General features: G+C 43.8%; 2 protein-coding genes across 3 annotated transcripts in view; one reads left to right on the top strand and one right to left on the bottom strand.

Moving 5' to 3' along the window:
- Positions 1–9635, bottom strand: part of MAPKAP1 (MAPK associated protein 1) — an 85905-nt gene extending 76270 nt beyond the window's left edge. Inside the window, 2 exon segments of the mRNA XM_030461348.1 lie at positions 603–927; positions 9576–9635. Of these exon segments, the coding sequence (XP_030317208.1) occupies positions 603–861 (259 nt within the window). The 5' untranslated portion in view covers positions 862–927; positions 9576–9635.
- Positions 9636–12323: 2688 nt separating this feature from the next.
- Positions 12324–23767, top strand: part of PBX3 (PBX homeobox 3) — a 102099-nt gene continuing 90655 nt past the window's right edge. The window contains exons 1-2 of one of the 2 annotated variants that reach the window (XM_030461336.1): positions 12324–12644; positions 13639–13712. In XM_030461336.1, the coding sequence (XP_030317196.1) occupies positions 12448–12644; positions 13639–13712 (271 nt within the window). In that variant the 5' untranslated portion in view covers positions 12324–12447. The remainder of the gene's footprint in view (positions 12645–13638; positions 13713–23767) is intronic. The other variant, XM_030461337.1, reaches the window with a different exon arrangement.

The raw sequence follows: 23767 nt of genomic DNA, 5'->3' as shown, positions 1-23767 counted from the left end.
TATATATGCCTCATATGAAACAAGTGGGACAGCTTTCTTCCAGCCAAGACAAAAAGTGTATTTTGAAAAGGTCTACAGCCCTGAACTTCCTTATTTGGTAACTTAATCCTAGCTCAAGGTTTTTCTCAGAAATTAAACATCAGAAAACAAAATACAGAAAAATCATTCAATTGTTGGCTCACCTCAAACTTCAAAACTTCATTCCTCTCTTTTATAACACAGATTTGATGCCTCACAAGGCAGATTATCCTCAAAAATAACTATCCTGTTCAAAAGTTAACACCCCAGACATTAACAACAGAAATTTCAAAGACTGTTCGTGTACTTTGGATTTAGACTTAACACCTTTACAATTTAAATTCATATATACTATATATAAACTGAACACCTCAATGTTCTCTGCATATCCACAAGCGAAACAGCAATTAAAATTCAGCTGACAGAATACTGAAGTAAACAAATCATTACATGTCCTTTTATAACAAGGGTTTTGATATGACAAAAAGTTTGACAGATACCTAGCTAGCCACGCTCTCATTTGTCCATGCAAGCCTGACTTATAAAATAAATTGCAAAGGTTAATGGCTGCAAACATCACTCACCTGTGTTTGATCGTCTTCTGATTCCAAAGTCCCAGCTTGAGGTAATGTCAACTGATTGGGAATAGATATAGCCCTGAGTCTCACCATTGCTTCCCTGTGTTTCTGACCCACTGTCCCCATATGCTGACGAGGGATTAAACTTCTCCAGGTCGACGTCGTGATCTATCAGGACCATTTCACACATCCCTGTGTCATCACTGGTCACATGTGACTGTCGAATATGAGCAAGTATAATTGTTGGGTTGTCCAGGAAAGCCATTCTGTCCACAAGCCCACCACTCCACTATACTATCTTCTCTCCATCTTGTTCCATGGACACATATACCTAGAAATATAATACACACAGAATTTAGGGAAAACAACAATAACAACAAACAAAACCCTCATTCAAGAAAAGTGTTTTGCATGCACAAAACCTCACTTACTCAGTTTCATACAGTGAATTAACTCTGTTCCATTTTACTTAAGTGACATTGCTTGCTGAGAACGACCTAAAATACAGTGGTTTTGAAGGACAGCTTGAATCCTGAGTCCTAAGACAACAGAACACAACAGACACCCCTACTCTAAAACAAATGGTTGCTATAAGACAAAATATTTTAAGTGCTACACAAAGAAAGACAAAGAAAAGAAGCACAAGAAACATCTGTCCATTCAAATTAATAAATTTACAAAACCAGGTAGGGTTTTGAATTTCTTTTCACCCACAACAATAGTGTGCTGTTTTTCTCCTGCCTCTACATACCAACTCTTTAATGACTTTATTACCAATCCTCTTCAGGTTTTGTATTTCCAGGAAAAACTTTATACATGAAGAGATTAATATCTCAGGGCAGAACATGGACTGCATGGCGCTTTGCATAGGGCAACTGTTCTAATACAGAAAAAGTGCTATGCTCATAGCCCACACACCTGAATTCTTAAGCACTTTAATACCAGTAATTGCCACTTGCCTGAAATACTTCAGAGTACTCAAGCAGCCTCAAAGCAGAGAGCAAAAAAGAAAAAACAAACCACTAAACCCAAACCACACTCAAGCTGTTATCCTATCCTACTGCAGCTGTGGGTTAATAGTTATGTTAAATTAACTCAAGCCTAAGCTGCCTCTGCATGGGCAGCTCCATGTTCCTGCCTGGCCATGGTCAGATGTTGCCACCACCTCGCAAAAGCTGGCATCAGCATTGCCATAGCTGGGACCTGAGCTGCACCAAAAAAATGACCTGCTGAAAACAACCTGGAAAGAAAAAAACAATTTTCTGGCAAATCAGTCCTCCAGCAAACAGCTGCCAGAGCACCAGCACCCCAGAGGCAGCAGAACACTGCTGGTGGAGGGCAGGGGGGGCACAGCCCAAACCACCCAGAGCTCAGCCTGCAGGACAGGAGGGTCTCAGGGGTTAAGCTCACAGAGGGGCAAAGATAGACATCAGTTCCCCAAGTTCAACCCCCTAGCTGATTTCCTAATAATTTGCCCATCTGAGGAAAAAATGCAAGTGTCACACCAGCTACAGAACTAAATGTGTTCAGTTAGTATTTTGAACGTGGAAACAACAAACCTTGACACTGCTGTTTATAAAACTTCTGTCAGCAAGAAGAAAATATCAAAGGAAAAGAAACAATGTTAAATCACACAAAGTCATATCCCATGAAAAGCAGCTGCCCTTTTCCTGGCACATTTTAAAAGAAGAAAGTAAAATAAAGCATCAGACAGGCTTGTTCCAGGACCAGCACACTGCATGGTTTCCCTTGTAAAGGTGCATTAATACTGAGAGCCTCATGAAGCAGCTTCTGCATTTAAACTTTTGGAAGCAAAAGTAGAACTTTATTTGGACGCTGATCTAATCATGACAAAAGCAGAATTTTGAAGGTGATATTTAAACTGCAAACTCACCATCTCTACCCATATCCTCACGACCACCAAATATCAGCATCTTCTAATTACAATATTCAATACAGCAGAGACTTACAACCTTCATAATTTTGGCTTTTTTTGCTCCCTTGGCCACAAGCGTGGCCTTTTTTCCCTGAAAGACAGTGTCCTTTCTGTGTTAAAACTATACAAACAATTTCAAAAAGACTGTCTAATATTAAACAGAGCAGAAAGAAGGAATTCAATACAAACTGGTAGAGAAATAAAACTGACATGGTACTTGTTATTAACACATTACTCCTGCATTTTAATAAATTACGCTATTAGCTAAGGACACTCCACCAGTATCCTTGGAGATACTCAAATCCCAGTTGGACAAAGCCCTGAGCAGGCTGCTCTGGCTGGCCCTGCATGGAGTGGGGAGGCTGTCCTGGGTCTCCAGAGGCTCCTGCCAACCTCAGCCATGCTGCCACTCCATGTTCTATTTTTTATTTTCTGACTATTTCCATTACAGAAAGTAGGCCTGGTCTCCCTGAAGGATTTCTCATTGTCCTCAAAGCCAGGGGCCATAAGGTAAATATCCTACCATAAGGCAGCTGTCTCCTGGCTGCAATTTACTTGCCTTTGAGCTGCAGCAGTGTGACCAGGATTGAGAGACTTGAGAATACAGACACAACAAAATATATCTAGTATGAATATTCTAAAAAGTACACTGAGAATGTTTTTAAACCTAGTTATTTGCACAGCACTTACTAGAAAAGGGCATGCTTACCTGGAATCAGTAAGAACTTATTTAAATAAGCAACAGCCTTAGGCTTCTAAAAGGTCTGCAAACTCCCAATCAAAAATTACTGCTGCCCCATCAATGTGTCATATAAATGCTGGCATGTTAATTGTGTATTTATAAGATTGTTAATGGTTAGTTAATTTACCTCCCACACTATTATTGTACTTGAAATGATTTAATGTCTGCTAAGGGAGTTAACAACATGTAACAGCAGATGCGAAAATTTTACCTTTATACTCTGCACCCCAATTTCATGCCATTAACAGTCCATGTGCTAAATTATCCAAGTTTTTTTACATGTGTAATCACTTTTCTCATAAACATTAACAGTGAAAAATTGTCAGAAATTCTATTTCAAACTCTAAAGTTTAATACAAGCACATTTTTTCTTCCTCCTCTTCAGAATTTCCCAAAGGACATGTTTCAACTAATTTCTCAGTAAATTAACATTAACTGAAAATTGTGTGAACAGTTAAGACCTCTCAAAAAAATCAGACAAAAATTTCAGACCCCAGAATTAAGTTTTCATCCTTTTACACCATATTTTAGTAGTTGTTATCTATGCAATTGTAACTGTTTCATTCATTTGATAGAGACAAAACATCATTAGATGGCATGGCCCTCATCTGAGAACAATTACCTCCAACAAACTCTTTGAAGCTTCAATATGTATTTAACAGAACTCAGAATTTTTAAGGATCAGCAATTTCTACATTCCTCAATAATAAACAAAAAATAATCATTCTTTTCATGCTTGCACTATAGAAATATAATTCTACTATTACAATACTTTGCAGACAGCTGTGAAGCACACTCTAAACACTAAAGATGAAAACAGCAAAGTGAAACCTATGCAACCTTATCTGTATTTATGTATGGCATGATATCCAGGTCAGTGTTCTGATGATATACTGCTTATTGGCAAACACCTTCCACAATTCATCACACAGGTGGACAGAGCTGAATTAGTCCTTCACTTTCTTCTTCATCTTTACTATTCATCTGTCTTACTTTCTAGGCATCATCTAATCCCCTCCCTCACCTCCTCCTTGGTTGCCCTGCTGTGTTACCGACCTGCCCTGAGACCACAGAGAACACAGCCCCCCATTACTCCTGTCTGTTTAGGGAACATCCTCAGGGGTGTAAAACTGTATCATCAAGAGACTGAACAACTTGCCAGGTTTCACAGGAACTTTGAAGCAAAATCAGACAGCTGGATCTCAGTCTACTATTTTTATCAGAAGAATTCCTCTTCCAGTAACCCACTGCTATATTTATGGCATCTCTGGGCTCTGGCAGCAAGTGGAGCAGGGCTGTTATGCAGATCAACCTCATTCATAACACAGCACACAGTAAGTAATGCATAATGTTCTAACAAATTATTCAGGTCCCAGCAGGTGACACAAAGGTCTTGAGAAGAATGCATATTGTTAGAGAGGCTATACTGTAAACACACAGGTGAACACATCTGAATCTGGGGATGCAACTTCAGGACAGGCACTCACAGGATAATTTTAAGAATCCTGGCTAAAAGGAACTGTAAAACTCCTGAGCCAATTCCTACAAGAATATTTTGTTCTCTTAGTTGTAAATTAAAAAAGCGAGAAGTAGGAAATTTCCTTTCTCTTATTCTGCAAAGCCATAGCTTTTTGTTTGTTTCCTTGTTTTTAGAGGAAAATATGTTTAAACTGAGTGTCCTCCTTAAGTAATAAACATTTAAAGCCTTACTGGAGGTAAACAAAAACTTTCCAAACAAAAGTGCAGCTTCTGGAAGGTACAACCTGGATCTAAACCAATTCCTAATAAACTCAGATTACAGCATGTTGGAATAATGATATAACTTATTGCTCAAGGGCTTCTACAGTCAGTGGACTTAAACACTTCTCCAACTGTAGCTCTTTAAAGTGATCTGGAAAACTAATGAAAAAAATAGGCAGATTAGAATTTAAAAAATTGATTTTTTTTCCTCCCCACATTATATGAGCTGGAATAGGATGCTGCAAATACTTCAAAATTTATGATTTGGGTTATAGGAAATAATTTCACAGTTAACTTCTGTCTGCAATTGCAAAAGAAATGGTTCTCGTTATCTACATTTGCAGCAGCACAAATAATCAAAACCCTTGAATGCCAGACAGACTCCTGTGCATGCAGGATAAAGGAAAGTGAACCACAATATATGAAAATTCAAGTTTATATTTCAACAAAAGCTCAAGTGCATTTAAGAGTGAACACTTATCTAGAGAAGCTGTCACTCATGCTTTGGGTCTTGTCATTAAAAAGGAAAGAAACATTTAAAGTCATTTAAAGCAGCAGTTTCACAGGTGAAACTGGAATTTGAAAGTTATGATGAGAAAGCACTACATTCCACACAACTCCCAACAAATTATTTTTTAGTTTTCAAACCTGTAAATCAATCTGGCATTAGCTATGTATTCCTGTATTTATGAACTGCTTCGAATTTGGCTTTATTTTTGTTGTCATACTAATCAGGATGCAAATTACACCAACTCTGATATTCTAATTATTGAGCTTTAGGGAAGGAGGGGAAGCATATTGGAGTATGTATGGAAACCATATACTCTCCTCTATTTGTTTCCTGATCTTGTCAAATCTTCATTTAATTGTAAACAAGTTGATTATCAACTAACCTGAGATATCTTGCATCAAGATTTTAAGCAAATAAATAAGTATAAAAAACTGCAGATATTATAAATTAGGGCAGACAAATCTGTATCTAGACTCATGCCTGCAAAGAGCATTCTATCAATATAGTGAAATGCTAATCTCCTAATTAACAACCTAATTAGGTAATTATGGCTTTGCAGAGGGATGCCTAAATGAAATATGACAACATGGTCACCTCTTTATATGGCACCTGTGGGCCTTTTCAGCTGTCACTGCAGAGAGTGCAATATCAATTTGAACAGATGACAAAGTGTTGTCATTTTTCATTCTGATATTGTACTGAATGGTTTGGTTAGAGGCAGTTTAGCAAAGCAGCATCTTGCCTGGGTTTTGCCTAATCTAAATATGTGCAAACACTTTGCTTAATTTTTAATGTCTCTGATTATGGTTATTTTTTCAGAAAGGCAAGCGAGCACTCCCTGACACACACCCTGCACCTGCCAAGTCCAGCTCTGCTGACCCACTGGAATCCCATCACCCCATTTCACAGAATGTGTTCCTGAGAATTTACCACACAAGAAAAAAAAACACAAAACCCAAACCAAAAAAACAAACAAACAAAAAACAAATCCCAAGTATTTGAGATCATTTGTAAGGGTTAACTGCCACTTTTAGAAGAACAGAACAAAGCCACAGTATCTTTCAAATAACACATGGCAATTTATTTCATCTTTATTCCTGATGAGCACCTTCCCACAGAGGGGGAAGTGCAGTGGCTGCCCGTGAGCAGGTGAGGCTGACTGTACTGTGGGTGCATGGAAAGCTGGAAATTAATACCCCCCAAAAGGGCACTGCTCTGTCACATTGAACTAGGAATTTTTACTCATATGCCTAAAAGGCTTTAAGGACAATTCACTAAGCTTTAACATTCCTCAGATGAACCAAAAAAACCATCCACTTGCAAAGAGGAGGATAAAAGAGTCGCAATGCCCAAACTTTCATTTTGGCTCTTTTCATTGAGGTATTTGGGAGCTTAAGAAAACACAGAAATTTTACAAACACCTATACAAACCTCAATCTTTAAAAAAAAACCACAAAGCTTCAACATTTTACCTTTTTTGCCCGTATAATACTGAGAGACAAACTGCAGTGTTTGGTTTTCCCCAAACTGTCTACACCAGCACCAGCAGGGGATGTGGGAGCTGTGGTGTCCATCACCTGCCTGCGGATGCTGAGCCCATACTGGACCCAACAGGGTGAGAAGGGCCTGGAGGTCTGCAGCCTTGAGGAGCTTGCTCTGGAAGGACCTGGGACAGAGCTTGGGGACTGGCTACAGCCAGCCCGTGGGGGCTTCAGAGCAGCCTCTGCACAGTGCTGAACAGAGACCACCATGTGCTGGCTGGTTCTGGCCACTGACAGGCAGTTGGGATCATTCAGCATTTGTGTACTGAACACAAGAAACCCACAAACAAATGGTTTGTATTTGTTGTGGGGTTTTTTCAGTTTGTTGCCATTCTCCTGACTGCATTATAATATTTTTATTATGTAAAAATTATAGTCATAGCCTTGTTTTTTAATAATACAACAGAGTGCAAGCTACTTCTGACTTCACAAATGCTCATGAGGGTAATACCTACTTAAAATATTCCCAAGAGTTCAAGTCCCTTTGGGACTCAAATGTAACTGGACAGATTCACATTTCTTCAACCACAGACAAATCTGGCTCTTAATTCTGTCAACAAATTTTTGGTCTCTCTCCTTCAAGAGCACATAGAACACAGTCAATCAAAACTTTGTTTTGCTCTCAAGAATAACTGCTTTAGATGCAATACTTCCCAAGCAATGAGGAAACAAGGTAGGGATTACCCTTGTGCTGTCTTGTATAAGAAACTGAGCTTATAGACAATTAATAGCTAGGTATCAGTTTAATTAAATGTTTCCCAGCAAAGACACACACTATTGTTAGTACCAAAACACATCCTGGGGTCATTGTTAGAGGAACTGTCTAACAGAAAAGCCTTCACTTGGTCACTTCTGACAAAGAAAATTGCTGCCAGAAAAACCCAAGACATCAAACTCCCTGCCAAGCACATCTCAAACCTGAGGCAGCATCCCCACAAACCCCTGCAATACCAGCAGCACCCCGCCTGCTGCCAGCACTGCTGCCTTCCTGCTCCCACACCTGACACCCCACAGCTCACAGCATGTCCTCAGCAGCCATCAGGGAGAGAGCCTGAGCTCTCCCTTCCCCTTCCTCAGCAGATGCCACTGATCTGTCCCTGGAGAAGTGTCCAACAGCTGCCACACACAGGGATGCCACTTCCATCCTATTTATCTGCTCTCCCGCTTGCTCACACTCACCACCTAGGAAGGCTGGGAAAATCTGTGCACAAGTGTGTAACATGGACTGTTCTGACAAGCAGCTTCACCTCCTGAGGCCTCTGCTGACCAAAAGGGAAAAGAGCATAACTCAGTGGTCAGACACTGTTACTTGTTGCAGCTGGGTGAAACAGTTAAACCAATAAACGGATGATGAAAGGTGTAATAAGAAAGGCCTGGAACGTGACTGAGGAAGAAGTGTACTAAACTGGTTCTAATTCACCACTTCAGTTATTTTGGTACAAGTCTATATGTAGACAATGATCTAAATTTTTTTTTTTACCTAACCCAAAAAAGCATCTGTGAACAGATTTGCTCTGAATTTGAAAAGATAACCGAGTTTAATTCCCAACCTTGCACCTACCTGATAATTCTCTAGAATGTCAAATGATGTAGAATATACTCAGAAAACCCCAGCCTGGCTCTATTCTAACCTTGGAATCAGCTCGTTGTTGTTTTACCTCCCAGGAGCCCTTTCTTGCTCCCTCACCAATATTCCTGCAGTGACAACACCAGCTCTGATCACCACACACATCAAAAAACGAGCACATAACCCATTTTGGTGTGACCACTCTGAACGTGCTCACCTTGTGAGCACCCGGCAGCCACAGACATGACCTGCGGGCTGGGGAAGCCACCAAGAAACAACGTTACAGAGTCAGAGGGGGATGACACAGTCAGAGATGGAATGATACAGTCTGAGAGGGGGGGTTACACAGTCAGAGAGGGAGTGGGGTGGGTGACACAGTCAGAGATGGAATGACACAGTCAGAGAGGGGGGTGGGGGGTGACACAGTCAGAGAGGAGGGGTGACACAACAGCATAACGCCAAGGAGACCCCAGGGCCGGCTGCCGCCTCCAGCTCGGTCCAGTCGTGCGGTGCAGCCCCGGACCCCCCGCCCCGCCTCCCCGCTCTCAGGCTGCGGCCATCGGCCCCTCCCCGCCGCTGCTCTCACACCCCACCGGACCCGCTCCCTCCTCCCGCAGGGCGCTGGGCTGTGCCCCGCTCCGCAGAGGGAGCACGGCTCCTGGGAGAAGCAGAGGCCAAAGCTCCCGCTGCCCGGGGAAGCCTCGGTCCGTTCCTGCCCGGAGCCGGCCCCCAACACCGTGACACGGCGCCTCGCCCCGCCGACCTGCCGCAGGTCTTTCTTTGAGGACACAAAGGTTGGGGACAGCAGGGAGCGCCGCTGCCCAGCCAGCGAGCGGGACTCCTCGGGAAAGGCGCCGGCCCCGCTGCCGACCGGTCCCGGGCGAGCCCCCCGCCACACCCACCGCGGGCCGGGGCCAGGACCCCGCACGGCCCCGCACTTACGGGCTCCGCCGCCGCGCCGCTCCCTTGGCCGGGCCGGGCCGGGCCAGGCCAGGCCGGGCCGGGCGCCGCCTCCCCCGCCGCGGGCCGGGACAGCCGCTTCCGGGACCGGGGGACGCCGCGGGCTGGGACCGCTGGGCCGCGCCGCGACCCGGAACCACCGCCCCCCGGAAATGACGTAACTGGCGGCGCAGCCATGCGCGTGCGCGGAGGTTCGGTGGTAACGGAGCCGCCGGTACCGGAGAATGAGCGGGAGAACGCGGGGCACGGCGGAGATGGCACAGGCAGGCACCGCCTTCTCGGTCCCGATGCCGTCGGAACCGCTCAACTCTGCGGCGACACTCGGCCCGCAGGGGGCAAATGGAGCCGGTCCGGTCCGGAGAACGGGCAGCAGTGATGAAACAGATTGTTGGAGTGGTGCTGGAAACGAGTCTGGGTGACACCGAGAACACACTTACTCAGACCAAAAAATGGTGCAGTAATCAAATTGGAAGATAATTAGAATTGGAATGAACTTGGTGATTGCTTGCTGTTAACCAGCAGTCATCCAGTTAACCAGCAGTAAATCCACAGCAGCTCAGCGTCACCCCTGAGGGACGCTTCAGGGTTCCAAGTCAGACTGATGACACCCAAATTGCAGTTGTGAGGGAAGGAACGCTGATGGTATTGTCAGCCGTGACTGAGAGAAGAGGCAAGAGAGAGACGAGGAGGGAGGTGAGAGCTGTGTTTTAGCCATGTCGAGACGGAGGTGTCAGCCGTACATCCATGAATGTCAGAGACGAGGATGAGATTTTATTTAATACCTGACTCCTTTCAACTGGAACTGTCCATCACAGATAAGGTACACATAATAAACTATCCTTGTAATCGCTGCCGTGACTCTTTATCACCATGCTTCCCGTGGTTTTTCCTTCCCTGTGAGGCCTCTGTAGCAAATAGCTTTCTTACATGCTACTCAAAACGTTTAGAAAACGGATCAGAATTACTACAGCTTCCCTCATGTGTTTGCGTGGAGCGGGTGTTCTACGTAGAACAATCTGGGGGTGGAAATGCTCTACAAAGAACCCCTTTATAAGATGAAATCTTAACTATTCTTGATACATATTTTTTTCTCTCCACGTTGTTCACAGTCTATACATGTATGCAAAAACAGCTTCAGTAAAACCTGCTTTCAGACGCAGCACCCATAAAGCAGGGCCCGGTGAGCCAAAGGCCTCCTGAGTGCTCTCACCTGTGACAGGGCTTGGCCGCCGGGCAGAGGCCCAGGGCACGGCCACACCGAACGGGCCCGGTGCCTTTTCATTCCGCGCTTAGTCTCCACCGCACGGCTGAAGCTGCTCGCCCCAGGGTGCGGCTTGCCTCCTACCGGCACCCGGACTCACGGACACGGCGGGCAGGGCCAAGGGTGCTCCCAGTACCTCCCGGCCCAGCACAGCGGCACCGAAAGGGGAACCCGAGGCCTGAGCCTGTGGTTACCATGGCAACGGGGGGGCGGGACCGCAGCGGCTCTCGCCCCGGGCACGTGACTGTTCGAACAGCCCAATCAGAAGTTTCTCTGCCGGGCGGCGGGGCTTGCGCGCGGGCAGGCGGGCGCGGTACCGCCCCTCGCGCGCCGATTGATCCGCGCCGCCGCCATCGCCCGCCTCCGCGCCCGCCGATTGGACCCCGCGCCCGCCGCTCCGGGCCCAGCCCGCCCCACGCCCCCTGGGGAGCGCCGCCGCTGCTCGGCCCGGCGGGAGAGCGACCCCGCGGAGCCGGGCCCGTGAGGCGGGCGGCCCCGGGCGGGAGGGCGGTGGCGGCGGCCCCGCCCGGCGGGGAGGGCCGGGGCGGGGCGGGGCGCGGGGCGGGGCTGCGCGGCGTCCCGCGGGAGGGCCGGGGCGGGGCGCGGGGCGGGGCGCGGCGGCTCCGCGTCCCTCTCGCGCGCGGCCGCTCTCCTCCGCACAGGGTGACGCGTCGCGGTGAGTGAGTGGCGTTGGCAGGCTGTCAATCCCGCCGGAGCGGCCATCAAACACCCTAAAACACACACGGGCGCCGGGCGGCGGGGCCCATAAATTCCGGCGGGCCGATATTTTTGCACATTGCTTTGCAGAGAGTGTGTAATTAATTTTTTTACAGTTCTTTCCCCGTTATTTCCGCTCTTTTCTTTGCACAAGTTCAAACTTTTGATTGCCGCCGTGTCACCCCCCGCGCACAGACTGGGGATCATTTGTTATTTTTCGGGGGGAGGGCGATTAATTTTTTTTTTCCCTCTGTGATTGTGTTTTCCTGGCTTTTTTATGTTGCAATTTGGGGGTGGGGGTGATCGCCGGGTTTGTTGTGGTTTTTACTGTGGCCACCCTCCTAACTTCTTCAGGATTTGAAAGCGAGGTTTTTTTTTATTTTGTGGGGTTTTTTATTATTAAATATTGCCTTTTTTTTTAAAGAAGATTTTTGGACACGTGGGAAAAGACATAAAAAGCAACAATAAAAATAAAAAGGAAAGAAAAAAAAAAGCTTTGGAGGAAGATTGTACCAGGAAAACTGCACACTGCACAGAAACCTCATCAACTTATTTATCCCAGCCACAGATATGATGATGATGAAGGAAGATTGTAACTAAAGACGAGAGTGATTTACTGCGCTGGGAAGAAGAGAGTGGAGTAAACAGCTGAGATCCGGTCAAAACACAAATACTGATTTTTTGTTGTTGTTGTTATTTTGTTTGGCTTTTTTTCTTTTTTTTTTTAATTTTTTTTTTAAATTTTTTTCTGGTGTGTGTGTACACGAGCGGAGCATTGAGCCCGGCGTCCCGGCGGAGCCTGCCCCGGCGCGGAGCCTGCCCGGCGCTCCCCGCGCTCCGCCCGCCCCGCAGCGCGGCCCGGCCACGGCCGGCGGCATGGACGATCAGTCCCGGATGCTGCAGACTCTGGCCGGCGTCAACCTGGCCGGGCACTCGGTGCAGGGGGGCATGGCCCTGCCTCCTCCCCACGGACACGACGGGGCAGACGGCGACGGCAGGAAGCAGGACATCGGCGACATCCTCCATCAGATCATGACCATCACTGACCAAAGCCTGGATGAGGCACAAGCAAAGTTGGTTTTGTCTAATTAAATCTTGTCTTTTTTTTTTTTTTTTTCCTTTTTCTTTTTTTTTTTTTTTCGTGTGTGTGTTTGTGTGGTTTTTCTTTTCTCTCCTTCCTTCTCCTCTGCGGAGAGCTGGAGTCACAATTTGAGCAACTTCTTGGCGCCGTAGGAGAAATTTGCAAGCAGCCAAGACAGAGCCGAAGTTGCTATTTAATGATTTCTTTTAAAATATATATAAATAATAAATATTTTAAGTATGCGATGCTTATGCCATCACCCGGGTGTCCGGGAGCCAGTGTCTGATCCCTGCCCGTTCCTGCTGGACATTGTCCGGTGGACACCGGCCTCGGAGCTGCTGTCTGTCCGTCTGTCCGGCAGCTCCGCGCTCTCCCTCAGAGTGCAACTTTTCCTGTTTTCTTTCTTTTCTTGTCTCCTGTCCGCATTCCCCCCCACACACATACAAAAAAACCCAATTACTGAAACTGACAAGGTATCGCTACAGAGGGGTGTGTGTGTGCGTGTGGAACTAAAGCAAACAAATCTTGGCTGTTTTAAATCACAATAAATAAAAACAATGTGAACTCCGCACCACCACCACATCACACACACACACACACACCAGCCCCAATCTCCTTAATAAATCAGTTATAATATCGCAGGACGGATGGTACCGGGGACAAGGGGGTTGGGGGGGGGGTGGTTTGATTTATACCCCTGGGTCGGGCGGCATTTGCACAAAGGTAGAATTCGGTATAAGAGTCAGGGGCAATGAGGGAAAGAAACCCGGCAGCCGGACCGGAGCGCCCCTTTCCCGCTCCTCAGCCCGACAGCCCCGCGGCCCGTGTCGGTGCCCCGGCCCGTGTCTCCCGGCGATGGGCCGCGGAGCTGTCGGGCAGTGAAGGGAGGAGGGGGACGCCGAGAACCCGGGGTTCCTTCTGAGAGAAGCCGCCATGTTGCTGAAACCCCCCGCGTTTAACCGCTTGTCCCTCTTGCTCTTTTTCAGGAAACACGCACTGAACTGCCACAGGATGAAACCCGCCTTGTTCAGTGTCCTCTGCGAGATCAAGGAGAAAACAGGTAAGGGCCGCCCGCGCCGCCGCCGCCGCAGCCATCTTGAGCCCTCCCTTCCTTCCACCCGCTGCTGCCCGCCGGCGCCGGTCGCTCCGTTTCCCCTCACGCCGCCGGGACCGGGGTGGTGGGTATGACCGCCCGCGCTGCCCGGTGACGGCCCAGCCGAGCTGAGGGACCCAGCAGCCCCGTCCCGCTCCTGGGCAGCCGGGCTGGGGCTGGTTGGCTGTGAAATGGCGCGGTGTAGAATCCCCCCGTCGCTCTCCTCGCAGCTCCGGAGTGCCCCGCTTAGCACTCGCGCTGCCTTTTATTTCCCTTCAGGACATTTGGTAAAATACTTGTCACAACTTGTGTTACCTCACATCATTTCGGGTTTGTTTTGCTTTGTTGGTTTTTGCTTTTGTTTTTTTGTTGTGGGTTTTTTGTGGGGGTTTTTAGTGGTTTGTTTTGTTTTTGTTTGTTTTTTTTTTTGCCCGGGATGCGTAGCCGGCAGCGGGAATGATAAACTTTGTGCGCGCTGCCCGGCTCCGAGGGGAGCTGAGCTGCATCCCCCCGGAGCAGGGGACAGAGACTCCACGGGCACCCGAGGAATGAAAAGGGATGGATGCTTGCACCCCAGATTTGTCTGGAACGCAGCGAACTCGAGTTGCTTTTGAGCAAGGATGTTTTAAATTACCAAATATTTCTTCACAAAAGTACAAAAATTAATTTTTGTCTAAAATAATGTGACACTAATAAACTCCACGGGTTTTATTTTTTTAGAGGTATTTTAGGGGAAATTTTTTTCCAATTTTTTTCATATAACTGAATTGAAAGATTTTTTTTTCAACAGGAAAATATGCAAAGTATTCCGCTTTGCATTAAGAGAATAAGAATATTTATCATTATCTGGCTTTAAAAATAAATATATGCGGTGGCTGGCTTTTTAGCTGAATTTGATATTCCATTCCATTCCCCTTAATTGCACACAGAAAAAATAAAGACTATAGGCAAAAAGAACAAATGTGCAGTCATTGCAAATATCAGCTGAGAAGCCTAAAAGTGCAGCGTTTTCAGTGAATTATGGTGCTTTATATCCAAGGGTTTCTTTGCTACTGGGGATCCACTTCAGTTTCTGCTGACAGCTAAGCACCAGGGTATTGACTGTGTTGTGAATATTAAGATTGATTCTGGTTTATATTGCATTATATTACCCGGGATAAGGGGACTGAGCCCGCTTCTGCCCTCCCTGTCCCACCTACCTACGCTTTCCCTCCATCAGCTGTAGCCCTTCTCCATCCTCCTTTGCCTGGTGTTTGTTTTCTGCCTGTCCCTGAACTTTCTGCATGTCCTGCCCGGGTCCAGCCCAGCGACCTGCCCTCGGGGCCCAGACATTTTGCAGCAGGCAGATTTCAATTAAGGAGGCAGGCGCGGGTCCCGCCATCACTTTATTTGCGGAGGGCTTAGCCTCGCTGTTTTGAAAGGAAAATGTAGTCAGCCACATGTCAGAGGTGAGCTGCGAAGAAAAACCCGAGTGCGCTCAGCAGCGGGGCTCAGGGTCAGGGGGGATTTGGTAGGGCCAGTACGGGTTCGGAGGCGAGAGGGACCCTGGCAAGAGATGAAGTGCTCCGAAATGTTTCGGGGTGTTTCAGTGATAACCTGTGAGCTGGGGACCTGCCTTTGTGCTGCAAGTAGTCGAGCCAAGTTTGCGAGTTCTCTCTTTTGTGAAATCTCTGAGAAGCAACAAAGAGTGAAGGCATCCGCCGGCCCAAAGGCGAGATCCCGGCAGCACGGGAGGGACGGGATTAATGTACCGGGTGATTGATGGAAATGGATCCACACCCCCACCAAAAACTGTTCCTGCAGGGGGGCCTGCTCTCGGGGTCTCCCAGTTGAGATGAAACGTCTGTGTAAGCTTTAGTTAGTATGCTAACTATTAAAGCAAAGAAAATGTGAAAATAAATCCTAGCATATCTTCTGTGAGCTGTTTTAGTAGGGAACGGCTCAAACAATCCTGAACTGGAAGGGTGAATGGTCGAAGATGCAATTAAAGCAGAGGTGTGTCCCCCTCTGCCTGGTGCTCTGCATTGTCTTGTGGTCCGAGTGCTTAAATATACCTGGATCTGGGTCATGCGGCGGTAGTTAATTCTTTTTAATCAGAACCAAAGTTTGCCTTGGTGTTGGCAGTGGGAATTGCCGTGATGGCTTTATCGCTACCTTTTCTGTGAGGAAGACAAGAGGTGTGGAAGGAGAGTGTAGCCTTTACATAAAGTGTAATTGCAGTCACGTCTGTTCTGAAATAAGTGATGCAATATTTAAGTAATTTTTGTATTGAATTATGTATTTTTTTATATTTTAGTAGTTTTCCATGCAGGCAGCGAGGACTTTGTGAGGCTGGTTGTGAGGGAACCCATAGAGGAATCCTCAGTTTAAGTAGAGCAGCTCTGTCCCTTTTCCCCAAGGGTTAATGAATGCATCACATTTTTAAAAGCCTCTCTCTGTCTCACTTAGGGTTAGGAGCTGAAGATTTTAGTATTTTTTTTCCTATGAGGTATTTACAATGTGCAAAGGTATTCACTGAGCCTACTGAATCCAGCCTGACATTTCTTTTTTAATATAGTAACATTTTAAAAAGTGCTGCATACTACATTTACCATCTTTACAGATATTAACAGATATGTGCATTCTTAGAGGCAACCACAAGGTAGCACGGTTTTCATAAAGAAACTGCCACTTATTTCTTTAATTAATCCAAAGAAAAATGATACCCAAAGTTCTAATGAAGGGCCTCTAATCAAACATGAAGATAAGCAAGTGAGAGCCCATTGACTCTGTTTTGTTGTCTTTTACCCCTTCTCTGAGGTGTTGCTTGGAAGTGGTGAAGTTGCTTTCTCCTTGCCTGCTCACATCTGTTGCATACCTGTGTAACAGTCTGGCTCCTCACACGCCTGCCAGTAGGAATCAAAACCCAGTTTGTGACTTCAGGGCTTTTCAAAAATAGCTTTTATTTTACTGACTAAAAATCCTTCAGATTTCTAATTGGATTAAGCCTACATTAGGATGTTGCTGTACCTGAGGTGCTGATTATTTTCATGGAGATAGAAATGAAAATATATTAATTCTTAGAGTCCTAAAACGGTTAGGGAGTTGCAATTATTTCCCAATGGAATGACATATTATTAGGACCTGGCTTGTGTTGATAGATGATTCTAGTTGTTTTGTCTTTAAAAATAATTCATATGGATAGGAATACACATTTATAAAAATGTCTGAATGCTTGTGCATAGATGCGTAGATGTATACATTTATTTATTTATTTCTATAAGACCAACAGAAACAATGATAGCTGCCAACCAAACTGTAATTTACTGTCACCACAAACCCTAAATAGCATTCATTTACTAGTAAAGCCTAATGGCATACATGATGGTTTGCCAGATTTGTGGCCTTTGTGAGGCTTATAAGCAGGACTGACTTGGGAAGATCATAAAACTTAATGAACTTCTCGACTGCAGGAGGTGTCCGCAGGGGAAGAGAAAGGCCTGCTTGGCTGGTTGGGCTGGTTGAACTATTTTTTATGTCTAAAGAGAAAGAAAATGTTCATTAAGAACATTCTCCCCTTGTGCAGAATTTTGTTTTGAAGAAGGAAAAATAATAAAAAAAAAGACAGTATGAAACTCAGACAAATGGTGACATTAGCTGCAAGGTTAATTTCTTGCTGTTCCCCATGTAAGCTAAAAACTTTATTTTTATTGCTACAACTGTAAATAGCCCTATGATGCCGTTCCAATGATTAAAGGGCTGTACTCTGCCCTGACTTGCTGCAAAGCTCCTTATTGATGAAAATGGCCCTGCTCTCTGAGGAACGCCCCTTGTCAATATGCTGCAAAATCTGTAAACTGCCTGTTAGGTAACTGGTTGGAGCAGGACTTGCTTTTTGCCTTCTCTGCTGCCAGAATTTGAGAACATTAACCCCTTTCTTGGCTGTGATTATTTTAAAATCCAATCACAGGACTCTTCTCTTGTGTTACAGAAATTTCAACTTTTCAGTGTTTGTAAACTATCATTTAGTGGCAGCAACTTGCAATAATAGATAATAAAATGCAGTCCCGGCAATCCTGTCTGAACATCAGAGGGTTCAAATGGAACAATGAAATTGCACTGATAGCATATATATATATATTTATGTGTGTGTGTGTATGTATGTACATATGTATGTTAGCTGTTTTGTAAATATCAGCTGTGATGTTAGTGTTATTTGGTTTAGCTATTTAGAATATTTATGTGCAGTCCTGGTGGTTTTTTTCAAGCCGCTAAATACATATTTTTGATTTACCCTGTCTACACAAGGAAGCAAGCATTCTGTATTTATGTGCATGCATCTTTCCTTCAGTTGAAATTGTTTAGCTTTTGATTCCTTACTTGTGCTTCAGTATCCAAGATTTTTCACTGAACCATTGGTTATACTTTTGAATGTTTTTTTTTTTTTTAATTGCCAGCAAATGTGTTACAAACGATGGCGTGCAGTAGAATTTTAGGTCATTTGCACTGTCCTTATGGCAATGACGTTGCTTTTCTTCATAAAAGTCCAACTTGGAAAAAAAAAAAAGGAATAAAGTATCTTAATTATCATTTAGTCATCTGTTTAAAACACATTCATTATCAGAATTCTGTCTCTTTGGTGGATTTCTGACAGTACTTCCCTGGTTAAGAAAACAGGCGGCCTTGGTGATTATTTTCAGAGAAATTATGGTACTTTGTCTTACAGAACCTGTAACTACACCGTACCTTCAGACCTTACCATTGATAGTGCTCATTGCTATCTTGAAATAACAATCTTCATGTTGATTACCAGGATCTGGGTTTCCAGATCTTCACCTCCCTCCCCCCTCTCCCTGCCCCCCCGAGCCCTCTCTGTAGAGGATAAATTTGGACCTCCATGTCAATACTAATTTAAGTAGGATCAGGGATTTATTTTATTTTCTAGCTATTTTTCATGTCCTGCATTTTATTTTTGAATTTGACACATTTGCTTGCTCATCTGAAAATGCTAAATTATATGAACTAATGTGCTGTGTTTTAGGATGCTTGTTGTAAGTTAAGGAATTTTTGCATTCAGAGATAAATCATTATAGCATGGAGTGAATGCAAAAGAAGAGACTTTTTTTTTTTTTTTTATCAGTATTTAATACATTTATCAGGCTCTGTTGCTGCAGCTTTCAATGAAAAAGTTGTATGATATGGATATTATGCTGTCTCTTTTTCAATTTAAATATTGGTTTGTGTGAAACATTAATATTATGATGTTTGCAGTCTATCATAGACAACTATAAGCAGAATTAAGACATTTTGAATTGTTAGAAATCTAACCCTATATTTAAATACATACGAAGGATGTATTAATAATTATATGGCAGAGTGTGGGAGAGTCCGGTCTGTGTCTGTCCCCAGTTTTTAGGCTGCTTTTCAATTCTGTGCACATCACACATATGATGGTTTGATGAATATTTTTATAAATATCAGGAATGAATACTGACTGTCTGCTCCTGAGTCCGAGTCAGCGGAGCCTCGTGTGGAGTTTTCCCGTCCTGGTATCGCTGGTGGAATTAGATGTAGCTGTTTGTATTCCATGCATTGACACCCTGAGAAGAATGCTTTGTTTGTTTTCTCAGCAGTCATGTTTAATGCTATTCGCTTATCAAGGTGATCAGCATGGTTCAGATAACACATGCCTGACACAGCCTGCCTTTTTTCACCATCATGTTGACCTTTTGTCACATTTGCTTTTCTCTGGTAGGCAATTCATGTCTTTAAGTATGAATGGAGTAAATAATTCACATCAATATTTAATATAAATTATTAAAGTTTCTGTCAGCTCTCATAGTTCATGCTTTTATAAAGTTGGAGTAGTTCATCAGACAAACGGATGAATTGTGCTTCTCAGCTGGACATTAGAGCTCCTCCATAATGCTCTCTTTACAGTGGAAGTAAACGGAATTAAATATGAAAGGAAATGAACCCTGGTACTTCAGCTCTATATATTTGTAAATAATGCACATTCTTGAAGAAAGCTCAAAGTGCTAAGATAGATGTGCATTGTAATTTATTTTGTTATTCCTATGTGGTTTTTCCCTATTTCATGTTGCAAACAGAAATACAGAAAAGCCCACTGACCCTGGCATTTTATTCTGCTCTTTGTTATTAGCCCTCTGTTAGTGCTGCATCCTCTGTCTGGGGTTCAGGGTGGCTGTACTAGTCTTGGGGCTTGTTTGGATTTTTTTGTCTCCCCTTAATTTCTTTTCCTTTTTTTAAAGATTGATGGGGGCACTAAGACGATGAAGTTTCATGGGTTTTTAGCCCTTGTTTGTAAATTATAGTTTATATTTTGCAACGTGACCTTGTGATTGAAAGTGCAATATGAAAATATTTTTTAAAAAGCAGAAATGATCTGATGTCTGATTGTAGCAGCTGTCATGTGGTTATTCCTTCAGGAACTGCAGGTAGTATTTTTTGCAAAAAGCATATAGTAAAAATCATATGAACTTCCTTTAATTTATACTGCTCTAAGTATTTTACTTTCAGTTCTTTTGTTAAAGATCAGTTCAATGCATGTTACACAGTCACAAGAACTTGTAACAATATACGAATTGCTGGATATCATGTGTCCTACAGATCAATCACTTGGAAAGGGGGTGGGTTTCTATCATATGTTTACAGGTCAAAACCCTTTGCTATACTTAAGTCATGCATCAACATCTAAAGCTAATCTGTCATTCCTCGTTGTCCAGCAGGTGGCTTTTTCATATATGATTTAATTTTTAATTATTTATTGTAAGTGGAAAATGGAATTTAATAATATTAGCCTGCTTGTGTTTTTTAGAAGAACAATGGTTTTTCAGTATATCCTGTGGTATATGATAGGGTCAATGAAAGCATCTAGAGATCTTCCAGTATACAATCTAAATTAAGATTCTAAACAGGCATTACAGATGCTGGTAACTTTGGCAATTATCATTTTGTTTGGTGAACAGTAGTAAAACAGTGTGCGGTAAAAGTGTTTAGAGAGAGAGGATAAATAAATTGAACAGTTTTGCAATGCAAAGTGGTTTGTGGTGTTTTTGAGGATTTCTTGGCTCTTGCTTAACTGCTATTGTGAAGCCTGGAGCAGATTTTCCCATTGCTAATGCCCTAGAAGTATTAATTCACTTTGATATGCTAATTAGAGGGCATTATGCAAGAAATGAGATTAAGTGGCAGCATGAAGCCATTTGCCTGTCAGTAAATTGAGAGCTTTAGCATCAGGAGGAGCTTTGTTTTTTCTGAGTTTCTCTTGGTTTTGCATATAAATAAAATTGATTGAAAGGTCTAGAGAAGCTTCTAGAACATTGGTGGTTCTTTTTCTCCTTCTATGATTATTTAAACTTCATGTTAAAGCCTTTCTCTGAATATTAATTGATCTAATGGGAGATACTGAACATGAAGAATTTCATTGTATTCTCAGTTACTGTATCTTAACAAAAGGAAAGTATTAGAATTCTTTGTGTCATCTGATTTCTGTGGTATTATTTTAGATATATCTTACAGCTTTGTATTGTAACTTCTCTGGCTGCTTACTGCTCCTGTGCTGAGAACTGTATCTGCATGGAGGTATTTTTGCCAGTTGAGCTGGTTTTGGGGTTGGGATAATGAGGGCCCAACCAGCTGAAATCAAATGGTCATTGCAGATTCCTGGCCAGAGGGGCCTTGGACATTTATCACCCCTACTCATCACAGCATTTCCCATCATTTCTTATGTAAATCACATGTGCATTTTCCTTCATTTAGGAAGGAAGGGTTGTAATATTGACCATAGATTTTATTCAACTGCCAGAAACTGTGTTAAAGTAACATTAAGGGATTGACTTACAGCCATAAGAGCGAGGAAATTTGGTGTTAATAGTTAAACTCTGCCCTTAACTCAACTCATTGAACCTATTTATTAGAGCATATATGATACGTAAGATCACTGTGCTGAGACCTCGGCAGTATTAGGATGCTCCAGGATGACTCAAAGACAAGAGTTTCTCGTTTAGTTCAGATTTTTCTGGTGCATTTTTTTGTGGGTTTGTGTGTGGTTTTTATTCAGCCTTGGAGTTGCTTTACTACAGTTTTGTGGTTCGTTTTCTTTTTAATATACTGTTTAAAAAATGTCAGAGAGGTAGTTCTGGAAATTGAACAAAAATTTATCAGAAAATGAAACCCAAACAAAACCGACCCAAGCCTCTCTAGTCCTCTTTGCTTCAGTGACTGCAGAATGTTTGCTGTTTGTGTGCCCATCTCCTCCGCAGATCGTTGTCGCAAAGTCAATCAGGGGAGCAGTGCTAGAGTGACAGTGCTTGTTACGAGCCCCAATAGTTATTTAAAAGAAAGGAAAAAGGATAAAAAAATGCCCCAGAGCTCGGTGCGGGGGCTGTTCATGCTCCGTGCACATGCTCTCCCTGATCCTGGCAGCTGAAGTCTATTGCTGTTGGGGAATTTTTAACATGAACCACGTAAGACACAAACCACGGCGGTTTTGCTGGAGCCACAGGGGTTTTCACATCAGCACAGGACAAGTGGCACATGTGTGCAGGTCCCTGCCCGCCATCCCCTGCCCTCAGCACCCGCGGGAGCCGCCAGCCCTCTCCATCCACCCTTTCTGCTCTTCACCAGCAAAGGGGCCATAGCACGGTTTTCATTTAAAGCATGATGTCCCTGGTTGTCCTTAGTTCCCATGAGGTCCTGAACTGGTTGGGCCAAAGAATCCTATCAGGAATTTACAACCCAAAGACTTTAGTTACCATAGTGAACCATTTTGATAATGGGAAGGATGGAACAGCACCTGAAACTGCAAAATCACAGAAAGCAAAAGAAAGTCTCACTGGTCTCCAGCTGCTGCTTTTGAGTTTCAAATTCTTGGACAGAAGATCTGAATAATGAAAATATTCTGTGGCCAACCTCAGCTTTCTCAGTATTGAGAGACCCTGATGGCATTGTTTCGGGATGTGAGGGTGCTGGAGGTGAGAGCCTGGCACTTTTGTGTTTGACTCCTCATTGACTTGAAAAGAAAAAAACCTTCCTCCCACCCAGGTGAGGAGAGGTGTGGTGACCTTGTGGGAGCAAACCTGAGGCTCGGCCATCACCTCGCTGCAGTGAACGCTAGAGCTGGCTTTCTCCTCTCTTAAATAGGAATATTATCAATCAGATGTTTTTGGTGAAGATTATGTTAAGTTGGTGCTATGTGTTGAAAAGGAATAATTTTATCAAGTGTTTGGTATAATTAAAATTTTTCACACCAGAATTAATCTATTAGCACTATTTACAATATCACGGTGAGCCTAAGTGGAGTCTTACCTCCTGGAGATGAAGAGATTGTGCTTTCCGTAGACTTCTACTTTTCTTGGCTTTAATTAGGAATGTTTGGGTTTTTTAATTCATGGTTAGACCTTTAGCAAAAGGCTATTGGGGTTTTCTGACTTGGTAGTTTGTTTGCTTAGGACAGAAGGAGTATGTTGGCTCGCCGTAGATGGGGATCGCTGCTTGTCTTTTGTGATAGCTGTTCACAGGCAGGATGGCACACTTGAAAGGGTAGTTAAATCTTGCTTTCATATATTTGTTGATTAAAGAAGGAAGTGTGCTTTTAGTGAGGTTTGTAATTACAGAACGCCCAAATGTTTGCTTATTTTCTTTCATGTGAGATCCTGGTTGCATGATAAACTGTCGCTAGTAAGAACAAGTTACAGTAGATTGTGCAATGATTCTTATTTGACTTCAAGGATGTATTTATTACCATTTTTTAACAAATTATACTAACATGAAAAGTTGTGGAAATGATTGTGCACTAGATAAGGTGATACATTACAGGAGTGGTTGGGTTTATGGAGCTTTATGCTCAGGTTTTTGCAGAAATTATAGCACAGTCCTGTCACTATAAAACCCGGTGATACAGTTGGCAATAACATGCAGTGGAGGTATTTTTAGGATTTCACTTGTTATTCAAATAGAGTGGGAACTATCAGTTTTTCTAACTCATATTTCTTTCCTTTGTTGCCCTGTATGGAGATGGA

Source organism: Calypte anna, chromosome 17, assembly GCF_003957555.1.
Source record: "Calypte anna isolate BGI_N300 chromosome 17, bCalAnn1_v1.p, whole genome shotgun sequence".
Classification (NCBI taxonomy): domain Eukaryota; kingdom Metazoa; phylum Chordata; class Aves; order Apodiformes; family Trochilidae; genus Calypte; species Calypte anna.
Note: the sequence above shows the minus strand (reverse complement) of the source record. Positions and strands in the feature narration are given on the sequence as shown.